Here is an 18,950-nt window from a genome sequence, read left to right on the forward strand (position 1 = left end):
GGTACATCTCAATCGCTGGGATGTGTCCTCACACTGATTCCAAGCTCACTGCTCCATCAATTAACCCCTTGATTAATAGAGCTGCTCCAGCCTGTATGAAACACCCTATACTTTGCCCCTACACATGTGACTGAAATTTCTCATATGCTTTTAGATCCTCATAGAATGGCTTGGGTTAGAAGGGACCTCAAGGATCATCAAGATCCACCCCCCTGCCACAGGCAGGGCTACCAACCTCCAGATCTGGTTGGTGACCATCCAACCTGGTCTTGAACACCTCCAGAGATGAAGCATCCACAGCCTCTCTGGGCAGCCTGTTCCAGCACCTCACTGTTCTCTCTATAGAGAGCTTCCTCCTGACATCCAATCTAAACCTTTCCTTCTTGAGCTTAAAACCGTTCTCCCTTAACCTATCACTGTTTACCCTTGTAAAATCTAAAGGCAATACACAACATCACACATCTGTATGATATCAAGGCGCTACCATTTTGTTGCCTATTCTCCCTGTGCAAAGTCCATCTGCAGAGTCTGACCCCACCACAAGTAGCAACTTAGTGCTATTTCCCCTATGAAGTCTGACTCCTCACACAAGACTGCTCCAATCCCACCCACAACCCCTCAGAATCAGTCCGTGGCATTTATCCCCAGAAGCCCTGACCCACACTGGAGGCAGGAGGAAGCTCTGGCCAACACATGCAAGAGGAGGACTAAGCTGAGTGAGGTACCCATATAGGGGCTTCCTGACCAGACATCCTATACCAGTGACCCACTGGGATAACATGGTACAAGCCTGGAAATCAGCCTCTCATCCCTTCTACAAATTCCTCTTCGGGCAGTGAAAGGCCATCTGCCCAAGAAAAATCATTTCAAGAAAGAAAAACACTATTTATATTTCTGCTGAGCAGTTCGCTTTTCTTTGGTCACTCTGCTGACTTTTCACTTCTTCACCAAATCCTGTTAGAAATGGCTGGGTTTTGGGGGAAGGAAAAGGAACGTGGTCATTAAGGTCTGGCTTAGCTACTGTAATACAACTGATGTTTAGCTCTGTTAAAAAGCCAAAGACTTCAAAGTGCTTTATAAACATTAATGAATAAACTTTCTCCAGGAAGGCCTATTATAGCCCCCATTTATGGGAAGATAACCTCCCTGCTGTGCCACACCAGCAGTTCCCCACTCCCTGTCCCACACTGAAGACTCTCAGCTCCTAATGATACAAAAAAACTCCCATACTAAAGCAATGAATCTCTTCTGACCTCGAAGTGGAACAGGATTTGGCATGAGGTTTCCTAACAGCAACAGGCATAACCTAATACTATATAGCACTGATACTCCCGTAAGCCCACAGCATCCCATGCTCAGCCTCATAACCCAGGGCTGTCCCATACCCAGGACAAAGCCGAATTTTGAAGGGTTTCTCTCCAAATTGGAAACTTACTGCAAACTTCTCCCTTTGTGTAAGGGCAGCCAGGGACTATCAGCGTGGAACACAACACTCTGCACTGCTCTGCCTTCCTTATTTCCAGATCCCAGTGGTATCCGAATCTCCTGAGACACCAAATACTAAATCCTATCCTTATTTGCAAATGAGACACGTCAGAGACCAGCACCCTCTAACCCTCAGCATGACAACATGAGCATCACACACAACTCCAGTGTTTTCACAAAGCTGCTCAAACAGCCACCAACACACCAAAACCTGCACGGTGACCTGGATTTGGTACAGGGATGGATGTCACCACGCAACATCCCACCATCCCTCCCAAAAGCTTTTATGTGGATGACATAAGTACTGGTTTTGATGAGACAGCAGCAGCACAGCTGTGACAAAGACAAGCCTGAGTTTAGATTTCAAGGCTCTCCAGAGCACACAAAGGCCAAAACGTACCACTATCTGGGCTGTCCAAAGCCAAAGATTAACCAGAAAAAATGAAGAGCCTGCACAATTATTTGTTCCAGGTGAGTAACACACACCTCCCGCAAGACAAAACTTCAATTGCTACACCCACACTAGTCTTCCAAAAGAATTTTTTCCTGTTACCATTTCAGTTAGTCCTTTTCTGTTTTGCTTTCTAATTCCTTCTCGTTTGGTATTTTCCCCTCCCTCTCACATGTTTTTGTGGTCACTTCTCTCAGAACACCTGGCTGAAGGTAGCGGCTCAGCAAGTCACACTGGTTTTCTTAACACACCCTTGAAAAACACAGATGCACCAAGACCCACATGCAGGGCTCTTATGTCAACTCAGTGCACACAGACGCTGCTAAACCTATTAGTACCCGCCTGAGTGCACCTGCTGAATCAGACATCCCTGCATGGTCACCAATGCTTCACCAACAGCTCTTACACAGAGACCTGTTTGCATTGCAGATCTACATAAGCTGTACCAAATAACCTGGTGCTTTCCTGGGCCTCTGGTCAGACCTGGGTGAGCGTGTTCACAGATTCTGCCAATCATGAGTTTGTCAGCAACTCACACAAATGGGCAGGGAAGAGTGAATGCTAACCCAGCAGCTGAATGGGGCAGCACCAGAAAAGTGAGGTTGGAGGCACTCACTGCCCAGCTATGGGAGGGGAGGAAGCAGATTTCCATCCAGACGCCGCCAAAGGATCTGGCGTGCTATGAGAAATCAAGCCTTCCCTTTCCCGCACAAATTCTATCAAACAGATCTCTCTTTTTAACTCAAAAGCAAAAGGCAGAGAGCAGAGCCTCCTGGCTTACAGGGTGTTCTTCAAACAGAGCACCCAGGAACAAGTGTGTGAAAATCTGTGGCTTTGCAGAATATGGGTATTTTTGCTTTCTGCAATACTCATCTGCTCAGTGGTACAGCTCCTCTGTGCGTTTGGTAACCACTGAAGACTCATTGATACTTCCCCTGAAGGAGGGAAAGGGGAAATTGCATAAGACAGTTCTGCAGTAGGATACTTGTATTTGCATGAGAAACAAAACCGCTCTGGCTCCAGAAAAGGAGAAACGTGCCATGACTGTCTGTAGGCAGGAAGGCAATAAGGTGGGAAACAAACTCCCAACTTCCCACTCCATTCAGCACTTCTGCAGAGAAAATCAGTTCTTAAGCACTATGGGAAGAAGCACACAGCCACCAGTTCTCAAAAACCAGGCTGGGATGTACCTAGCAGGAGTACCTGAGTAAGGTGTACCTACAGGCAGTGCTGTGAATAGCACATGGTGTTAGATAAGCTGCTGATGGTTTTGTTTGTCCTGCAAGCAAACTCTGGAGTGCCAGCATCAAGAGCTACAGCCCCTTCCAGACACAGCCTTCCCACATCAGAGCCCTGGGAGCAGAAGGCCGGCAGGGGCGAGGTGGCAGGGACAAGAGCCCTGGCAGAGCCCTGCATAACCTTTCCATTTTGGCTGGGTGATTTTCTACTTGCACTTAAATGCATTAATGTAAATAAACTCCCCATAACCCTTGCTGGGCTATTTTGGACATTTGTGGAAACAACCGGCTCCTCTCATCACGAGCCAAGGGATGCTAACACAACAGGCACTTCTCATCTCGGTCTGCACACACTTAATGAAAGTGAAGGATTGTGTTCTGCGCACAAAAGTGGAATTGTGCAGCAGGGCTGGGAGTGTGAACTCCATGCGATTTTCCGGCAGTATAAATAATGGAAAGCTGAGAGCGATTACGAGTGGCAAAGCGGCAAGGAGGGGGAGGACTGTCATTGCCCAAACTCTTTGGGCTTGGAGTGCTTCAGGGAAAAAAGGCCAAAGAAAAATAATCCCAACTAGGAATCTAATTTTTCCCACAGAAACTGCAGAAAAAGGCTAATCTTTATCTCTGGTAGAAAAAGGAAATATGCTCATAAAGCAGCACTTGGAGGGAGAGAAACCCTGGGGCCATAGCTCTGGCTGGGGCAGCCCAACTGCCCGCCAGTGTTTTATTGTTCCAGCAAACAAAACCTGGAATGAGGTTAACAAACAAGTGGGCTCCTCCCAGGGCTGCACTTAAATTGTGCTGGGGATACCCAGCCGGCCTGGCAAGAGCTTCCAGCAGCACAGTGACAGAGGTGGGATATCATGGGAACACGATGGAAGCCTTGACACACTCTGCTGAAGAGTGGCACCCAGCCCCATTCTACCACAGTTCCACATAATCTCACATACAAGACGTGGGCCAGAAACAAACAGCTGCCACAGGACCAATACTAAAATTCTGACAGCATGGTTCTGAATTTTTGGTAATTTCAGGCAAGTTTTGACACTTCCACTACCAGCCAAAACTCACGTTTCAGATGCGTTTACATCTTTAACATGAAAAGCAACCAACAATGAGGAAAATCGGTCTGAATCCTCCTCAGCTGATGTAAATCAACTCGATTAATTTGGGAAAACCTGTTGCATTTCCTCCAGAAGAGTCTCACCATCCTCACAGACGTTGTGTCAGCAATGGGGCACAGGTGCTGATAACAACTTGCACAAACCAAACTTCAAAAGACAAGCAAATCATTAACATAAATCCTTTTGACTGCTTTCACTTTCTCTTCTTCCTGGAGGTCCACAGAGTGATATTCTTAAGGTATTCCTTGAAGGACCTTTACAGGGAACAAGCTTGCAGCTCAGATGGATACTGAGCACACTAGTGTGCCAGCTACCCCATCTGCTCCCCAGCAGGGCTATTTTAATCCTTTATCAACCAGGTTCCATTCCAGACAGTGAAAAATCATACACAGGGAAATCTATCCATTACCATTCTGCAGTGCTTCCCTGAGGTTCTTAGTTTGGATCAAAATAAAGCAGCACAGCAAAGTGACCTAGAAAGCAGGTAAAACAATTCATCTATAGCTTGCAAATAACACTCACAGAGATTTCTTCAATGTTTGCCCAGTTCTAAAAATACTGTCCCATGAATACGTGAGCATCTGGTAACGTGGCACCACTTCACAGCCGTCAGATCCACACTGGAGAGGGACACACTGAAGCAGGAGCTGGCATCATCACAGCTGCATTTTCCCACATCTTTCCCCAGTGCTTACACTGCTTTGGGCCACAAGCCTTCAGTGAACGTTTCTCTAACACACAGACAATACACCTTTTACAAACCACATCTCACTGAGCTCTCGCTAAGCAGAGAGAGTACATCACTTCTGAGCTCTGTCAGTTTTCTCATCTCTGATATTAGCATTGCTAAGAAGCAATTCCCAACCCATCTCCCACCTCAGATCACACACCAGCCATGTGCATCACTCTGCAGCTGCTCAACACATCAGAGAGCCACCAGGCTGAAACCCACACTGCTGTTAGCCCCAGAGGCCCAGGCTTTTCTCTGACAAGTAACACTTACCTGCTGGCTAACAGCACACAGTTGAGTCATTCTGAGTAATGCCAGTAGGAATCGGCGATATGTTGGTATACATCCACACACACGCATCCCCTTCACAGTCAAGTGCTCAACTCGCTGCAGTTTCATGCTTTGCCTTAAAATACCAGCAGGCTTTATGAAGTGCCTAACTGCAGTGCCAGACACACAGCATGTGGGCCAACTGGAAGATGTCCCCTAAGAAAGAGGAGGGAACACTAGTAGCACACCGCATATTTAAAAGGATGCAGTAAAAAAGTCAACAACAAGAGGTAATGGCCTCAAGCTGTGCCAGGGGAGGTTCAAGTTGGGGGCCTGACTAAAGAAGAACTACAAACTGAATGTTAACGAAGACCTGCCAGTGTTGAACCTCTGCTCAGAGGCTGCAAAAAGCAGGGAATCAGCAGATGTGACGCATCACCTTCAGCAATCAGAGCACTCACTAATTACGCAGCCCCTCTAGAGAGACTCAGGGTGGCAGAGCACAGCATGTAAGAAGATGACAAGGATGGAGTGAAAAAAAAACCTCTTCAGAGCAGTGTGCGACTTGATGTCATGTTCCTACAAGATTTTAGAAGCAAATTAGTACTTAATTGGGTTGGATAAGGTAAAAGCTTTTTGATGTTATAGTGAAATGTTTCAATACTGTTGGTTCTACAAATAGGATAAAAACACCAGGGAAATAAGCACACATAAACATCTAGGAGACTATCAGCATCATATGGAACAACTCCCGCATAATACAGTGACCCCAGACAGCATCCATCATGGACACGGATGCCATGGTGGGATCCAGGATCCTGGTCTTGTGCTGCAAAGGAATGGAAGAAGACACAACCCTCGGAGATGCAGCTTCCAGGAACCTTCATCCCACACAGAGTCCAGGACAACCCCCACACAGCAGCTCCAAGACCTTCTCCATAGTAAATAGCAGTCATGTGAATGCTCCTGGTTTTATGATCTCTTTTGTGCACAGAGGAAGGCTGAGATGGTACTACAGGGACTAGCCTCTCCTGCTGGGGTATGGAGTATGGGCAGCATTAAAGGATCAGGTTTACATCTTAACAGCACTCAGGTACAGAAGTTTGAAGGGGAGGGTTCCTACAGACCTGGTCTCCTGCTCTGCAGGTTATCTGTTGTGGGTTTTTTGAATGTGGCCTCAATTGTAGCTCAGCAGGCACTTTGCCATTTCCCATCATGGCCCTCATCTTTGTCTGACGTGAAACGTCTTTTCAGAAACAAATACTGGAAGCTGAGCAGATTGTTTAGCCAGGCAAACATTTAAATAATGATGGAAATAAGAAGTATAAACAGTTCCATTCATTCACTGAAGACAAAGATACTGCCCCAAGCCAGCTGGTATCCTAAGGCATTGGCTGAGCCCTAGAAGAAAAAACGGTATTTAAACAGCCTTCAAACCTGCTAAGACAATCATTCCCAGCTCAACAACCACATCAGCTACATTTTATTTATTCTTTCTCCAAGGGAACCTTGCCCCTGGGCTATTTTTTTCTGAGGAGAGCAGCTGAAGTCTGTGCTACCAGAAGCCAAACTGGTCTCACCAGTACAGCTTCTGGCACACACCACCAGCACTCACAGCAATGGCTTGGGGCTTATCCTGGCAGCCTGGTGTTCTGTACCACCTTCAGGCCTCACTGCTTCCAACATCTCACTAAGGACAGCAGCAGCAGATGGACAGCTCATGTTAACCCAGGAAAAAGGATGTGCCATTTCTCCCCAAGGAGCTGCCGCTGACCTTTGGGACCAGACATGTTGACAGAGCCACATTCTGATTTCCTCTGAATTTTCCCAGGGCAGGTTCAGTTTCAGTCCTGTCCTTAAGGAAGCTGTTGTCAAAACAAATCCATCCCAACTGCTGGAGTAACTCCATTTCTCAACCCAGTGATGCTGTGGATATGCCCCATCCCTGGAGGTGTTCAAAGCCAGGTTGGATAGGGCCCAGGGCAGCCTGGTCTAGTATTAAATGTAGACATTGATGGTCCTTCCTTGTGGCAGGGGGTTGGAAAATCATTATCCTTGAGGTCCCTTCCAACCCAGGCCATTCTGTGATCCTGTGTGAGACCATCAAGAAGGGCCTTGAAACCAAACCCTGGCTCTGAACCTCATGGTTGTCATGTGCCTGCTCCACAGGAGGATCCCACAGCAGGACTAAGATGCTGAGGCTGCCACACTAAGAGCAGGAGAGCAGTGATCCTGAGGCCATGCTGTCCTGTCTAACACCAGCATAGTCCAGAGCAGAGGGAGGTCCACACTGAGACTAGAGGGCCTGGATTCCCTGCTGTGACTGCAGCCCAGCAGGAGCAATGCCATTGAGCAAGGAGTTCCCTTTCTTTCCCTATGCCTTATGTTTCACCAAGCACTCACACCACAGCTATATCCAACCCTCTGTCACTCTGCTTCTCCCCACCTCCTACTCTGCTCTATTTGACCCCACCTTTTCCTCCAGCTTTTCTGCCTGTTTCCATACGCACCCTCATACGCACACGCACACTCCCCAAAACTTGTCAGTAGGTTGGGAATCTTCCTAACACAACCCTCCCACATGAAAGGGGCAAGCTGTATCATGCAGGGAGCAGCCTTCATTCCCCTCCCATGGCACTGAGTGCCCTCACGCACTGCAGCAAGCCCAAGCCAGGCTCCTTTTGCAGACTTGGTGCTCACTTGCCCCACTGTGTTCTCACCCGTACTCATCATCACCGATAGATTTGGTACATGCTTGAGCTTGCTGATCCTCAGCTTCTATAGAGCTAGAAGCAGGAACATCATAAAGCAAAATGCCATGTATCCTACCAAAGCAGATGTAATTGAACAAGCAGATTTAGTAACTGTGGGCCTCCACTTGGGCAATTAACCCAAATCAGCTAATGCTGAGAACATTTCCATCAGGGTTACAGCAGACATCGATCTACAAGTGCTCTGTGATGACTCCCCCTTTGCTCTGCCCATTCACTGAAGCTGCTGGATCCTGTTCGAATCACAGTAACCTGTGAGACAAGGGCACAACTCCAGCCACAAACTGGGTGGACATTACAATATTCGATACAGCTTGAGGTAAGAGAAAAAGGCACGTCTGTACAGAACACGTTACAGAAGAAGGATCAATAGCAGCAGCAGTCAGATGAACTCCAGCCTGAATAAGAACAGCACCATTATAGAATGCAGTGACTTTTTTTGTTTAATGTGCTCTTCAGAGCTCAGTTACTCCATTACAGCACTATAAACAATCAGGATAGCCCTAGCAATAACAAATGAAGCTCTTGATGTTTTATCGTCAGCCTGGAAACAACTTACATCTCTTTCCGCTCCCTAATAAAATTCTTGATATTCTTCATTTCTTTTTTTTAATGTTCTAATTGGCTGCTAGTGAGTTCCTCTTTCTTCACCACTTTGAAGAAACCTGCTTAGATCAGCAGTCGGCATCAGGCAGATAATTTTTTGCTAACTGATGCACAAAGCGAATACTTGAAAAGAGCTCTGTTTATTTGCCTTTTCAGAATTGTGACATTTCAGACGTCTCCTTGCAGCCAAAACATCTGTGTGGGTCATTGTGTGGAGAGGCTGCTATCTGCCCACCTGACTTTCGTTCTCCAGCAGGGCTGTTGTTTGCCTCTCAAACAGCCAAAAACACGGCATGGAGTTAGTGCATGCCGCTGAAGCCAGCTGCAGTGTTTTGCCCTGGAGAAAGCTGCATTTTGCTATGGTAAGAAGAGCTCCCTTCCCAGCTCAGTGCATAAAGATGCAGTCATCCTGACAGGAGCAACAGGGACACAATCATCTGAGCACAGAGCTTGGTTTCTCTGCTGATGATCCAGTCCAGGCAGCAAGTAACAGCACAGAATCAGACCACAACGTATAGAGTTGCTGGATAAAACACACAAGATGCACTGCTGGGGATTTGAGCTAAGATACCAGGCTCTGAAGCATGGCAACATTTACTCTGCTTACTTTGCTGGAACCTCAGCAGAGGGGCAGCATTCAGCTGGAGTCACAGTACCTACAAAATGTCCAAAGTGACACTGAGCAGCTGGCAGAGAAAGACAGGGACCAGGGAAGGAGCCACTCTGCATGTTTGCCAGTGGCTAACCCTGCTGCTGCTTCCCACCCCAGCATGATCAATGGGAGTGTGAGATGGCTGCATCCTCACCCTTTTCCACCTTGTGCTTTGGGTAATTATTTATGCACACAAACAACTGCAAGTCCCCATCCTGCTAATAGCCTCCAAAAGCACTTCCCAGCAAGAACAACATAGGCCTTGCACCTGTAGATGGAAATGCCAGGAAAACAGTGTCCTTTCTCAGCTCCTTTGGGGACAATAAGAACACTGCCTACCAGAACTACCAGCTCAGAATAGGATTCTGCTGCCAGTGATGGTGGGAGGCCTTGTTTTATGCCCATGGAATGTGCTTGAACGAGCCCACCAGTGTGCCACAAGGGTCAGTACTCTCTACAGGCAGATGCTCACGTGGCTCTCCCAGCAATGAGCAGCTCACAACTCCTTGTTCTGTACAACAGCTGAGAGCCATGAACCCAAGCAGAATGCAAGAAAAAGCAGCACTTAATATATTACATTAAGAGGTAGTTTTGACCCCCACGTGATGCTCTGGTGCAAATGCCTCCCCAGGGTGAAGGACAACAGAAAATTGGACTTGACAAGCAATTTATCATACTGCTTTCATCTATACAGAGTAAATTCAATACTTTCAATCCTATTTACTGAAACACCAGCATCCACAGAGTCAGCTGCTGTGATCTGACCCACACTCAACAGTAGATGTGCCTGGGTTGCACAATCAAATGGTGCAGCAACACCATGATCTAATTTAACTCCACGTTTAGATATCCAGACCTCATTAGAGGAGCACAGAGCTGGTGTTTGGCTCATTGCTTTGGCTTCTGCACATCCCACATCTTCATGGCATCAAAATCCCATGATATGTCCACACTGACTGCCCTATTACTTATCTTGAAAACCAATTCACACATATACACTGCTGAAATGGCATGACAAAATGTTTCTGGGATTTGAATCCTTAGTACAGGGCAACCTGCAGATGCCCACATTGCCTAAGAAGATTTACTAAGTTGCATTTAAAAATGAATGTAATAGAAAGGTTCTCAAAAAGCTCTGAGCCATTTGCTGCAGAGACAACCACTCAGTGAAGGGTGGGCTATGCTGAAATTACCATAGTGAAATTAATTGTTTATATTCCTTCTCTTTGCCCCTAGGCAGCCCCCTACATTTTCCCTTGGGTCCTATCCAGTGTCACTGCCAACATCAGGCATTGCCGCCGTGATTACAAGTTAGCCCTTGTTCCTCCACTTTAGCTGAGGGAAAATGAGACACGTGCAGGCTTAGGAAGCACAGAAGTGCAGCTCTGGGATGAGCACAGTGGGAGTGAAGCTGCAGCCTCCAGCAGTTTTGCATACGAGCTGTGCCTGTGAATTGGCTGAGCATTTGCTGGAAGGGCCACAGCATGAGAAGGGTGATAGCACCACTTGCCAAGGCCATACTGCCATGCATGGTACCAAGCTGCACAACCAAGGTCCAACTAGGCACACAGTGCTAGAAGTTCAGGCTTCCATCAAGAACGTGCAAATCCTATGTCACCTCCTTACCTGGAGGGATCACTTCATCACCAATAAACACATGGCAACAGCATCAGTTGCACAGCCTATGACCAAGAGCCAGGTTCAGCCCCTCACAAGCCTTGGGAACGGGTCCAGTACTTTCAAGCTGTTTCCATGATGAAGAGTTCTGATCTGGGCTTTCTATTGCAAACATCACTCTTCATTCAGCAACTCTTAAGACAACTGGGAATCAGTTTGGAAGATGCAGCCCAGTGCAGATCACCACTACAGGCCAGACGTTTCAGACAGCAAACACGGGGAATCCTCAGCTGCAAAACCCTGATATGGTTGCTTTACAACACCAGAAGGGCTTTCCTGTAAATGCTATGAAAGTGTCCCTGCTGCAGATGCTTGAAGCAAGGGCCAGCAGAAGCAGGTCTACCAGATGAGGGGTGTCATTAACTAAATATTAGGCACGGGGAGCAAGAAGGGTTGCAGAGCTCCTGTCTGAGCCTTTCAGTGCCTGCTTACACATACGCTGTGTTAAAGCAGCAGCTGTTAATGAGCAAGAACCACTGCATGAGAAGCCAACAGTACCTCAAAATACAAGTGTTTACCAAAATGCCCTGATCTTTCAGTTATTTTTCTAGCCTCCACTGCAGACTTGCAAATTAGAATCGTGAATACAAGCTGCAATTCAAGATCCACAGCCCGCTTCCATAGCCTCACCTAGAAGATGCTCTGGCAGCATGAAGAGCTTAGGAAAGAAATAATAGGAAGGAAAAAGAAGAATAACCTCTGGGAGTTTAAAATCACGTTATGGCACCATGAGAATAAAGGGCTTTGTCTCCATACTACAGTTGGGAAACTGAGGCACAGATAAGCACAGTGGCATGCCTACAGATTGCAGACAGGACTACGGAAACCCCAGGTGAAGTCTTGTCTCAGTAACTTGCAGTGCCTCATTCCACCAGGGAAGAAGAGGCTGCTGCAGAGGGCTGTCACTGCTCATGCAGTGGTGGCCCTGCCAGGCATCTCCAGGAAAGAAAAGGGTTAAGAAAGGGATTTTTGTTACTTTCTTGTCGTATTTTCTCGTGGGGGGAGAAGCGTTGTGCAAGCAGGAGTTTTCCACTGGCGCTAGGCCCCCTTGCACTTATCAATGGGACCTTTCAGGGCTCACTCCCTGATTGAGACATCATTTCCTGTCCAACACACTAACCCCATTGATAACTCCACACTTGATGGGAACTTTTCAAACCTACCAGGAAAGGCCAGGAGACCCAGAAGAACATACACACGAAAACAGAACTGGGGCAAAAAGAAAAATAAAAGAGAAAGAAATGGTTCTGGGCACAAGCCACGTGCTGACAACAAATGTTTGTGATCATCTTTAGGAAGTGCATCAAGCACATCAGCCACACTGTACATAAGACATATGATTCATCAAAGCAATACTGGCAGGCCTGGTGCTTCAGGTCAGTAATAAGTAGAAAGGGGCTTAAGAGCATCCTTCTTTGGCTTTCCAGTCACACAGCAAACCTGGACATCAAGACCATACATAAAAGTGATCCAGTCTTCCACTAGAAAAGCCAGAAGAACATAATATTGTTTTTAAAACTGGCTAGAGACTTCAGATGTCTAAGTACAACAATGAAGAGTGATGAAATGAGTGCTCCCCAAGGTATCTCTGACCAGGCACCCAAAGGAGAAACTGTTTCTTTACTGATTTGTCATAGCAAATTATGTCAGTGTTACTTCCCAGGCTGCAGCCCAGCAAGTTCTGTACAACCTTAATGCTGGCTGTAAGGAGCTGCTTGATATTCTAATCACAGCTCAGCTCCAATCACAAGCAGCAGCTCAAAATCTGCATTTTCCCCAACATTAAGGAATCTGTCAAACCCAGCTTCTGCTTTCACTTGTTCCCAAACAGACGTTTTTACAACCCCAGGAAATTATACAATTATAGCCTATCGGTACCTACACAAAGGTACCAGTGGATCTGGGCTATGGCTAAATAGGACACCAGCCAGAAAGCTCTCCCTCTCTACTCCTGCAGGTGCATGGCAGCAGCTTGGCAACAGAAATGAAGCAGTTGATGCCCACAGAGAAACTTTGTAATTTACATTTCCAGGTTTCCTGGCCTGAGACTTCACACAGCAGCTGTGTGGCAAAAAGTTTTTGATGAAACCTAAATACACAGGCATGAGGTAAAGCGAGGGAGCCACAATGGGTATTTAGGACAGACTAGAGGAGCCAGGACACTGGCTGGCTGAGTAGGTGGTTAGAAGGAGGAACAGAAGGTTACCACCATCATCTCCATTACTGAATTGCTGTGGGTGCGTGCAAAAGCTCCATTGTTTTCAGCAATTCAGGATAAGTAGTTTCTGGGGACCCAAAATGTAGCTCCCTCTCTAAATGCATCTCAAGTATTTAAAATTAGATTTCTTCCTCAATAGGAACTATTCATGAAAATGTCAGCTTTAAATGCCTTTACAATGCGAGTGGGCATACCACCCACTCATCTTGTATCCTACAAGGATGGAGTCTGATAAGTCTGAAGGATCATGACATGTAATAGACCAAACAAGAACAAAGCTTTACATAAATGTATGAGCATCCCAGCTGGAAACACAACTAGAAACATGACTAGAAATCATATTTTATGTAAGAAAAGACAGACTTACCTGTAGGTCAAAGAACTTGCTGTATCTTCGGTAGATGATCTGGGAGGTCAGGTCTGACCATGTTACATTGATGATATAGACCTAGGAAAAGAAAACACAAGTCGACATGAGTTCTGAAGAGCAGGGTATGTCCAAAGGCTGATCAATCAGAACAGGTAAACTCAGCATCTCTCTGGCCACTCCTGTTCACAGAGAAGAATACAGCTCTGGGTGCAGGACTAGCCCGAATTAAAGCTATTGACCTGCTGCAGCTTTCAGCAGAGGTCTCAGGAGAGCTCATGGTGGTTTCCCACTTCACAACCAGCAGAGCTATTCCAGCCCCGAGGCAACAACACAATGTGAGCTTCCAATCTCCCACCCCATGACTTCAGTATTTCATTCTCTTCTGGAGATGTGATCTTGGCCCTTCCCAAGGCTCTGGTTCATACAAGACATTCAAAGGAAACTCAAAGGGGTTGAGGGATTACAGATCTATAACACAGGCACTATCATGCATCCAGACACTACAGCAGCCTGACCCTGATGACACATATCAGCTCAGCACCTCTGCTACCTATCAGACTGATTCAGAGGTGAGGTAAAGCAGGCCAGAGAGGGGGAGGTAGTTCTCTTACATCCATGGAAAAAGCAGTGCAAGTCCAGAATAAGCCCAGGATTTCCCTTGTACTGCCCCAGTACAATCAACTTATGGAAACACTCATCAGAAGACATGATAAAAAAATTATTCACAAGTGCACACACAGACACATATATAAATATATGTATATACTCTGCACAAATGTTTCCTTTTGACCCTAGTACCTCCAATACATTTAAGTACATATATAAAAGAAAATCCAAGAGCTAAGTGCTGTGCTCAGACACACTGTCCTTGGGGCCAGGTGCATGTCCTGCTGCCCTGATGACAGACACACCACAAGCCTTGAGTAAACATGGGACGGAGCCAGTGAGGGTGACTGCCTGAATCCAGCGTAATGGAAATCCCAGCCCGCCCAGCTCCTGGGTCTTTAAAGCAATTTCCACATTTCACATATGGAGTGAGATAAGGATCTGGCAGAGGAAACAGGAAAGCATCCCTCCTCCCTCAGCCCCTGTGCTGCAGTGGGAGCTCTCCCTCTTGCCAGGAGTGAAGGGCTCTGCCCCCACCAATTGGGAACAGACAAGCATCATCCTCTTCTCCATTTCCCCCAGGACCCCAGCACATCTCCCAGGGTGCAGATACTGGGCAATTGCTAAAGATGAGATGTGTCACACAAAACCTCCTGGAGTGATGCTGAAGGATCAGAACCACTGGGGGGTTTTTAACCCTCTTCTCCTAGCAGGAAAGGAAGGCACAATCTCATGTCCTAGAAAGCATGAAGATCCTGCAGTCTCACTTTCCTCTCTGCTTGTTATACAGTGACAACAGGGCTGATCTGCTCCATTAGAGGTAACCAGAACAAGTAACAGAAGATCTCAGGTCCCCTTTAAAGACCTTACCTAAGCAGACAGCCAAAGGTCAGAGCCTGGGAAGGAAGCTTTTGAGGCCAACCTTCAGATCAGCCACACAGCGCTGAAGAATATTTTTCCATGTGTTTGATATACAAAAACAAAAAAAAAGCAACAACAACAAAAACCAACCAGGCTGCAGCTTCACTCCGGGCTAATTCACAACACAAATATTTCTGCTGGTTCTCTGTCCAACAGCTACTTTCAGATGGAAAACCCATTCGATTAAAAACAGATCATGACAGATGGGAGCTGACTGCGATCCAAAAGCAACTTCAGATACTGTAATTCTGGCCCTGAGTTCTCACAAAGGGAATGAGACAAGGATAGGAGAACATATTTCATGTATAAATGGAGTTGATGCTTTCTGTTTACTTACACATCTTTTCTCCAGAAGCCAGAAACAAACCATGCCACTGCCATCTAGGCATTTTGAATCTGAGGGTTCTTCGTTGTCTTACCCCTTCAGAACCCACATCCTCAAAATCTGCTCAACTGAGCGCTGGACTGGACAGGAGCAGACCTCACTGTAAGTGGTCAGCACTGCACACCCATCCCAATAGAAATGCCCTGAGTACAAGGGGACATTCAGGACCAGCCAATGCATTTGGGCAGACATGTTCCCAACCCTGATCTCCAGGCTCTGCAAGAAGGAAACTGCCACTGACTAGCAGTCAAGTCAGGATTTTGTTGCACATTTAAAGCAGGAAGTAAATCTCTTTGAGCCTTAGCTCTCCTCAAGCTCAGCAAAAGATAAATTGGATAGCATACTGATGCATTGACTTCTATTTCATAGGAAGATCACAGCAGGAGCGAGAAAAGCCTTTAATCATAACCTGGAGTTCTGCAAAGCAAGAGATGCATGGGCTCAAAACCTGCATGCTGGGACGCAGGTGCACAGGCTGAAATGGCCATTGATTTTCTTTGCACATTTGCATAAATCAAATTGCTTCTGGGAAGCCACCGCTTCAAATAACAGGGAATAGGGGCTAGCAAGAACTCAGAAAAGATCTGTAAAATGCATAGTATTGAAAGCAAGGTCCAGAGGTCTCAAAAGCCTTAGCTATCACATTTCCCTCCTTTAGAGATCAGGGTTTGGGGGTTATTGCCTGCTGCTGCCTGAACCAGACCGGCAGCTTTCTCACAAGCAGCAAACATTGCATCAGCTTACTTTGTCTTATTTATTTTTTTTTTAATGCTCAGATCTTGTAACGGGTCTCTGCCAAAGCGATCAGCAGCATCCCAGGGGAGGAGGAACACAGCAGTCCTGTGGGAGCCTGAGGTCACACAAATGCATGGGGTAGGGAGGCAGCAGGAAATATCAGATAAATACAGAGCTGTCCCACGCTCGGTGCCGGCAGAGCCAGGGCTGGGCTTCTCGTGGCATTGATGGCACCCCAAAACTGAGATCCCCCAAGGCACGGCTCAGAGACCAGGCACAGGGCAGAAGACCCTGGTAAAGAGAGATGTCCCTGATGTGGACACAGCTCAGACAAAGCAGAGATGTTCCTCAGCACTAAAGGGAGGATCTCGGTCCTCAGTGCTTGTCCTGCCCACCAGAGGGTCAAGATCAAGCTCTGCCAAGTAAGAATGTTTTCCTACAGTTCTTTACAGAATTTCACTGTAATCACGATCAGAAATTGTGAGTAAATGCCATAAATAACTGCTACATATAATCTGATTTACACCTGTTTCGGACCTCAAAGGGGACAAAATGAAGCTGACACACAAAAACTTCATCCCAAAAACATTTAAAACAAGCCATCAACAACATACAGTAATTGACATTGATGTTACAAAGAACTCACTGCACAGCCCTGGGATGTTCCAGCTATGAAGGAAGTTCAATTTTTCATTTCATAAATGCAGGGTTTTTTTCAGCTTACTAAGTATTTTCGAATAAATCCTTCCTGCAGGAAACAAATTGCAGCTCCTGCACAAACTGGAGAATATTAATCAGGAACTGGGCTCAACAAGCAGCTCTTAATATTCATGCTGCGTGAAGGAAGGTGCAGGATGTCAAGGGGGTTTTATCAGCTGCTAATTATCGTTTAATTCTTGCTCTGGGAAACTTCCATTTTAAACATCAGAGAGCAGAAAATGTATTGCAAACTAAAGTTACAGCTCTCCTTTTACAGCCTGCACAAAACAAGAGATAACTTCCTACTACTACAAAGACAAAACCAATCATATTAATTCAAATATCGTCGTGCATGACTTTATCACCAAATGTCTCATTTTCAATGGAAAATATCCAGTTCCAGCTGGCACAAAACCCAGAGGTAGGGAATTCAGGTTGCTCTCATGTGACTGAGTTTTCAATTGGCTTTTTAGAAGGTAATGCTTGGTTTCCTATAATCAGATGAGCTGAGTGGAAGATAAATGCCTGAAATGAGCAGTGAGATGAGAGCAAGATAAGAACCTCTACAAAGAGGCAGGCGGTTGGCAGAGATCCCAGAGCATTGACTAGAAACAAGTCTGTACCCATAACAGAGGGCACTGTTAGTTTCTAATAAGTAATTACAGTAAATACTTTCTAAAAGTTTTATGAATGCAACAAACAACAATATGGTGCAATTTGTATGCAGATACCATCATGACAGCCCCTTTCATCCTGGAGAATGGCAGTGTCTTCAAAGCCCTGTATTAAAGCCCTGGATGTTTGTACTCCAGTGAATCACAAGTTGGAAAAGATCCCCCTTCTCCCTCATGTTCAGATGCTATCGCAGCTTGCAGGCTGGAAACTTCCCACTAGAAGAGCTCAACATGTGAACACTCCCTGCTCCACTTCAGTCAGAATCAACACAGCTCCTGCAAAGCTGGTGGCAATTTCAGCTGCTTCATTTAGCTGCTGGAGTTTATACTGAAACAGCACAAACTACAGCAGCCATCCACAAAGTCAACATATGGTTGTGTCCTAAATTACAGGAGCGCAGGCACTGCACCAATTCACCATTTGCATAATTATTTTAATGCCAAAGAGCCTCCAGTGAGTGGAAATCAGAGCTGGCCCAGACACAAATTTGGAGGGATAACAGCCCAGAGCAAACACTTGCTGCACCCACGGGGCTAAATCAGCAAGGCTACATGTGCCCCAGAAGCATCATGGCTGATGTCGGGTACATTCTTTCACCTAAAAAAAAGACACATGTACCAAGGTTTCCATACCTGAATACATAGGGTGAGGGTCTCCAGTTACTGCTCTATACAGATCACGGCCAGGAAAAAGCCCAGAGGTCAGCATCAGAGCACAGAGCCTCATCCCACACACACCACCTGTGCCTGCGCTTGGCTCGGATCAGGTTCAAGCTTTCGGAAAGTTTGTATTTGATTCCAGATCCAGCAAGCACAGCTCAGGCTCCTTGCCCAGCCTGCCAGCATCCAAGAGACCCTAAAAAGCTCAGTGAGACCTGAGAAATTCCCACAGAGATGAAGTCAGACCTTTCACCCGCGGTGTGTCCACCACCGGAGCCATACCATGATGTCACCTTTCAGCACAATGGCCTCTGGGGAACTGCAGCTAAGCCAGGCCAGGGCCAAGGGAGGGCTAGTCTCAGAGCCAGAGCTGTTCTCACCCTGGGAATGTGAGACGGTGCTCGGTAGAAACATACAACACTAGGAAATGGGAGAGCTGCTCTAGTGGTAGGTGCACAGCAGTCCTGAATGCAGGACTGGTGCAGCTGTGGGCGTCTGGCTCCTCCAGAGCAGATGTGGTTTCACAGACATCCCTCAGCAGGGCTCACCTTTCCATTACCGACAGGGGAAGTGTATCTGAGAAAAAGCCAGAACAACCCACGAGTCTAGCAGGCAGATGTTGCACGTACCTAAGGGCTGGAAGCAAAGCAGAGCTGCAAGATACTGGGAAGGAAGAAA

At 46.5% G+C, this 18,950-nt stretch overlaps 1 protein-coding gene across 5 annotated transcripts in view; it reads right to left on the reverse strand.

The window, feature by feature from the left end:
- The window catches only part of SH3PXD2A (SH3 and PX domains 2A), a 223,760-nt gene that overhangs the window by 173,936 nt on the left and 30,874 nt on the right, over positions 1-18,950 (reverse strand). For all 5 annotated transcript variants that reach the window (XR_001556150.2, XM_032445343.1, XM_015867111.2 and 2 more), the window contains exon 2: positions 13,590-13,670. Coding sequence is in view for 3 of the 5 variants with exons in the window: in XM_015867111.2 (XP_015722597.1) it covers positions 13,590-13,670 (81 nt within the window). In the remaining 2 variants the exon portion in view is untranslated. The remainder of the gene's footprint in view (positions 1-13,589; positions 13,671-18,950) is intronic.

The sequence above is a fragment of the Coturnix japonica genome, chromosome 6 (genome assembly GCF_001577835.2).
Source record: "Coturnix japonica isolate 7356 chromosome 6, Coturnix japonica 2.1, whole genome shotgun sequence".
Lineage (NCBI taxonomy): Eukaryota > Metazoa > Chordata > Aves > Galliformes > Phasianidae > Coturnix > Coturnix japonica.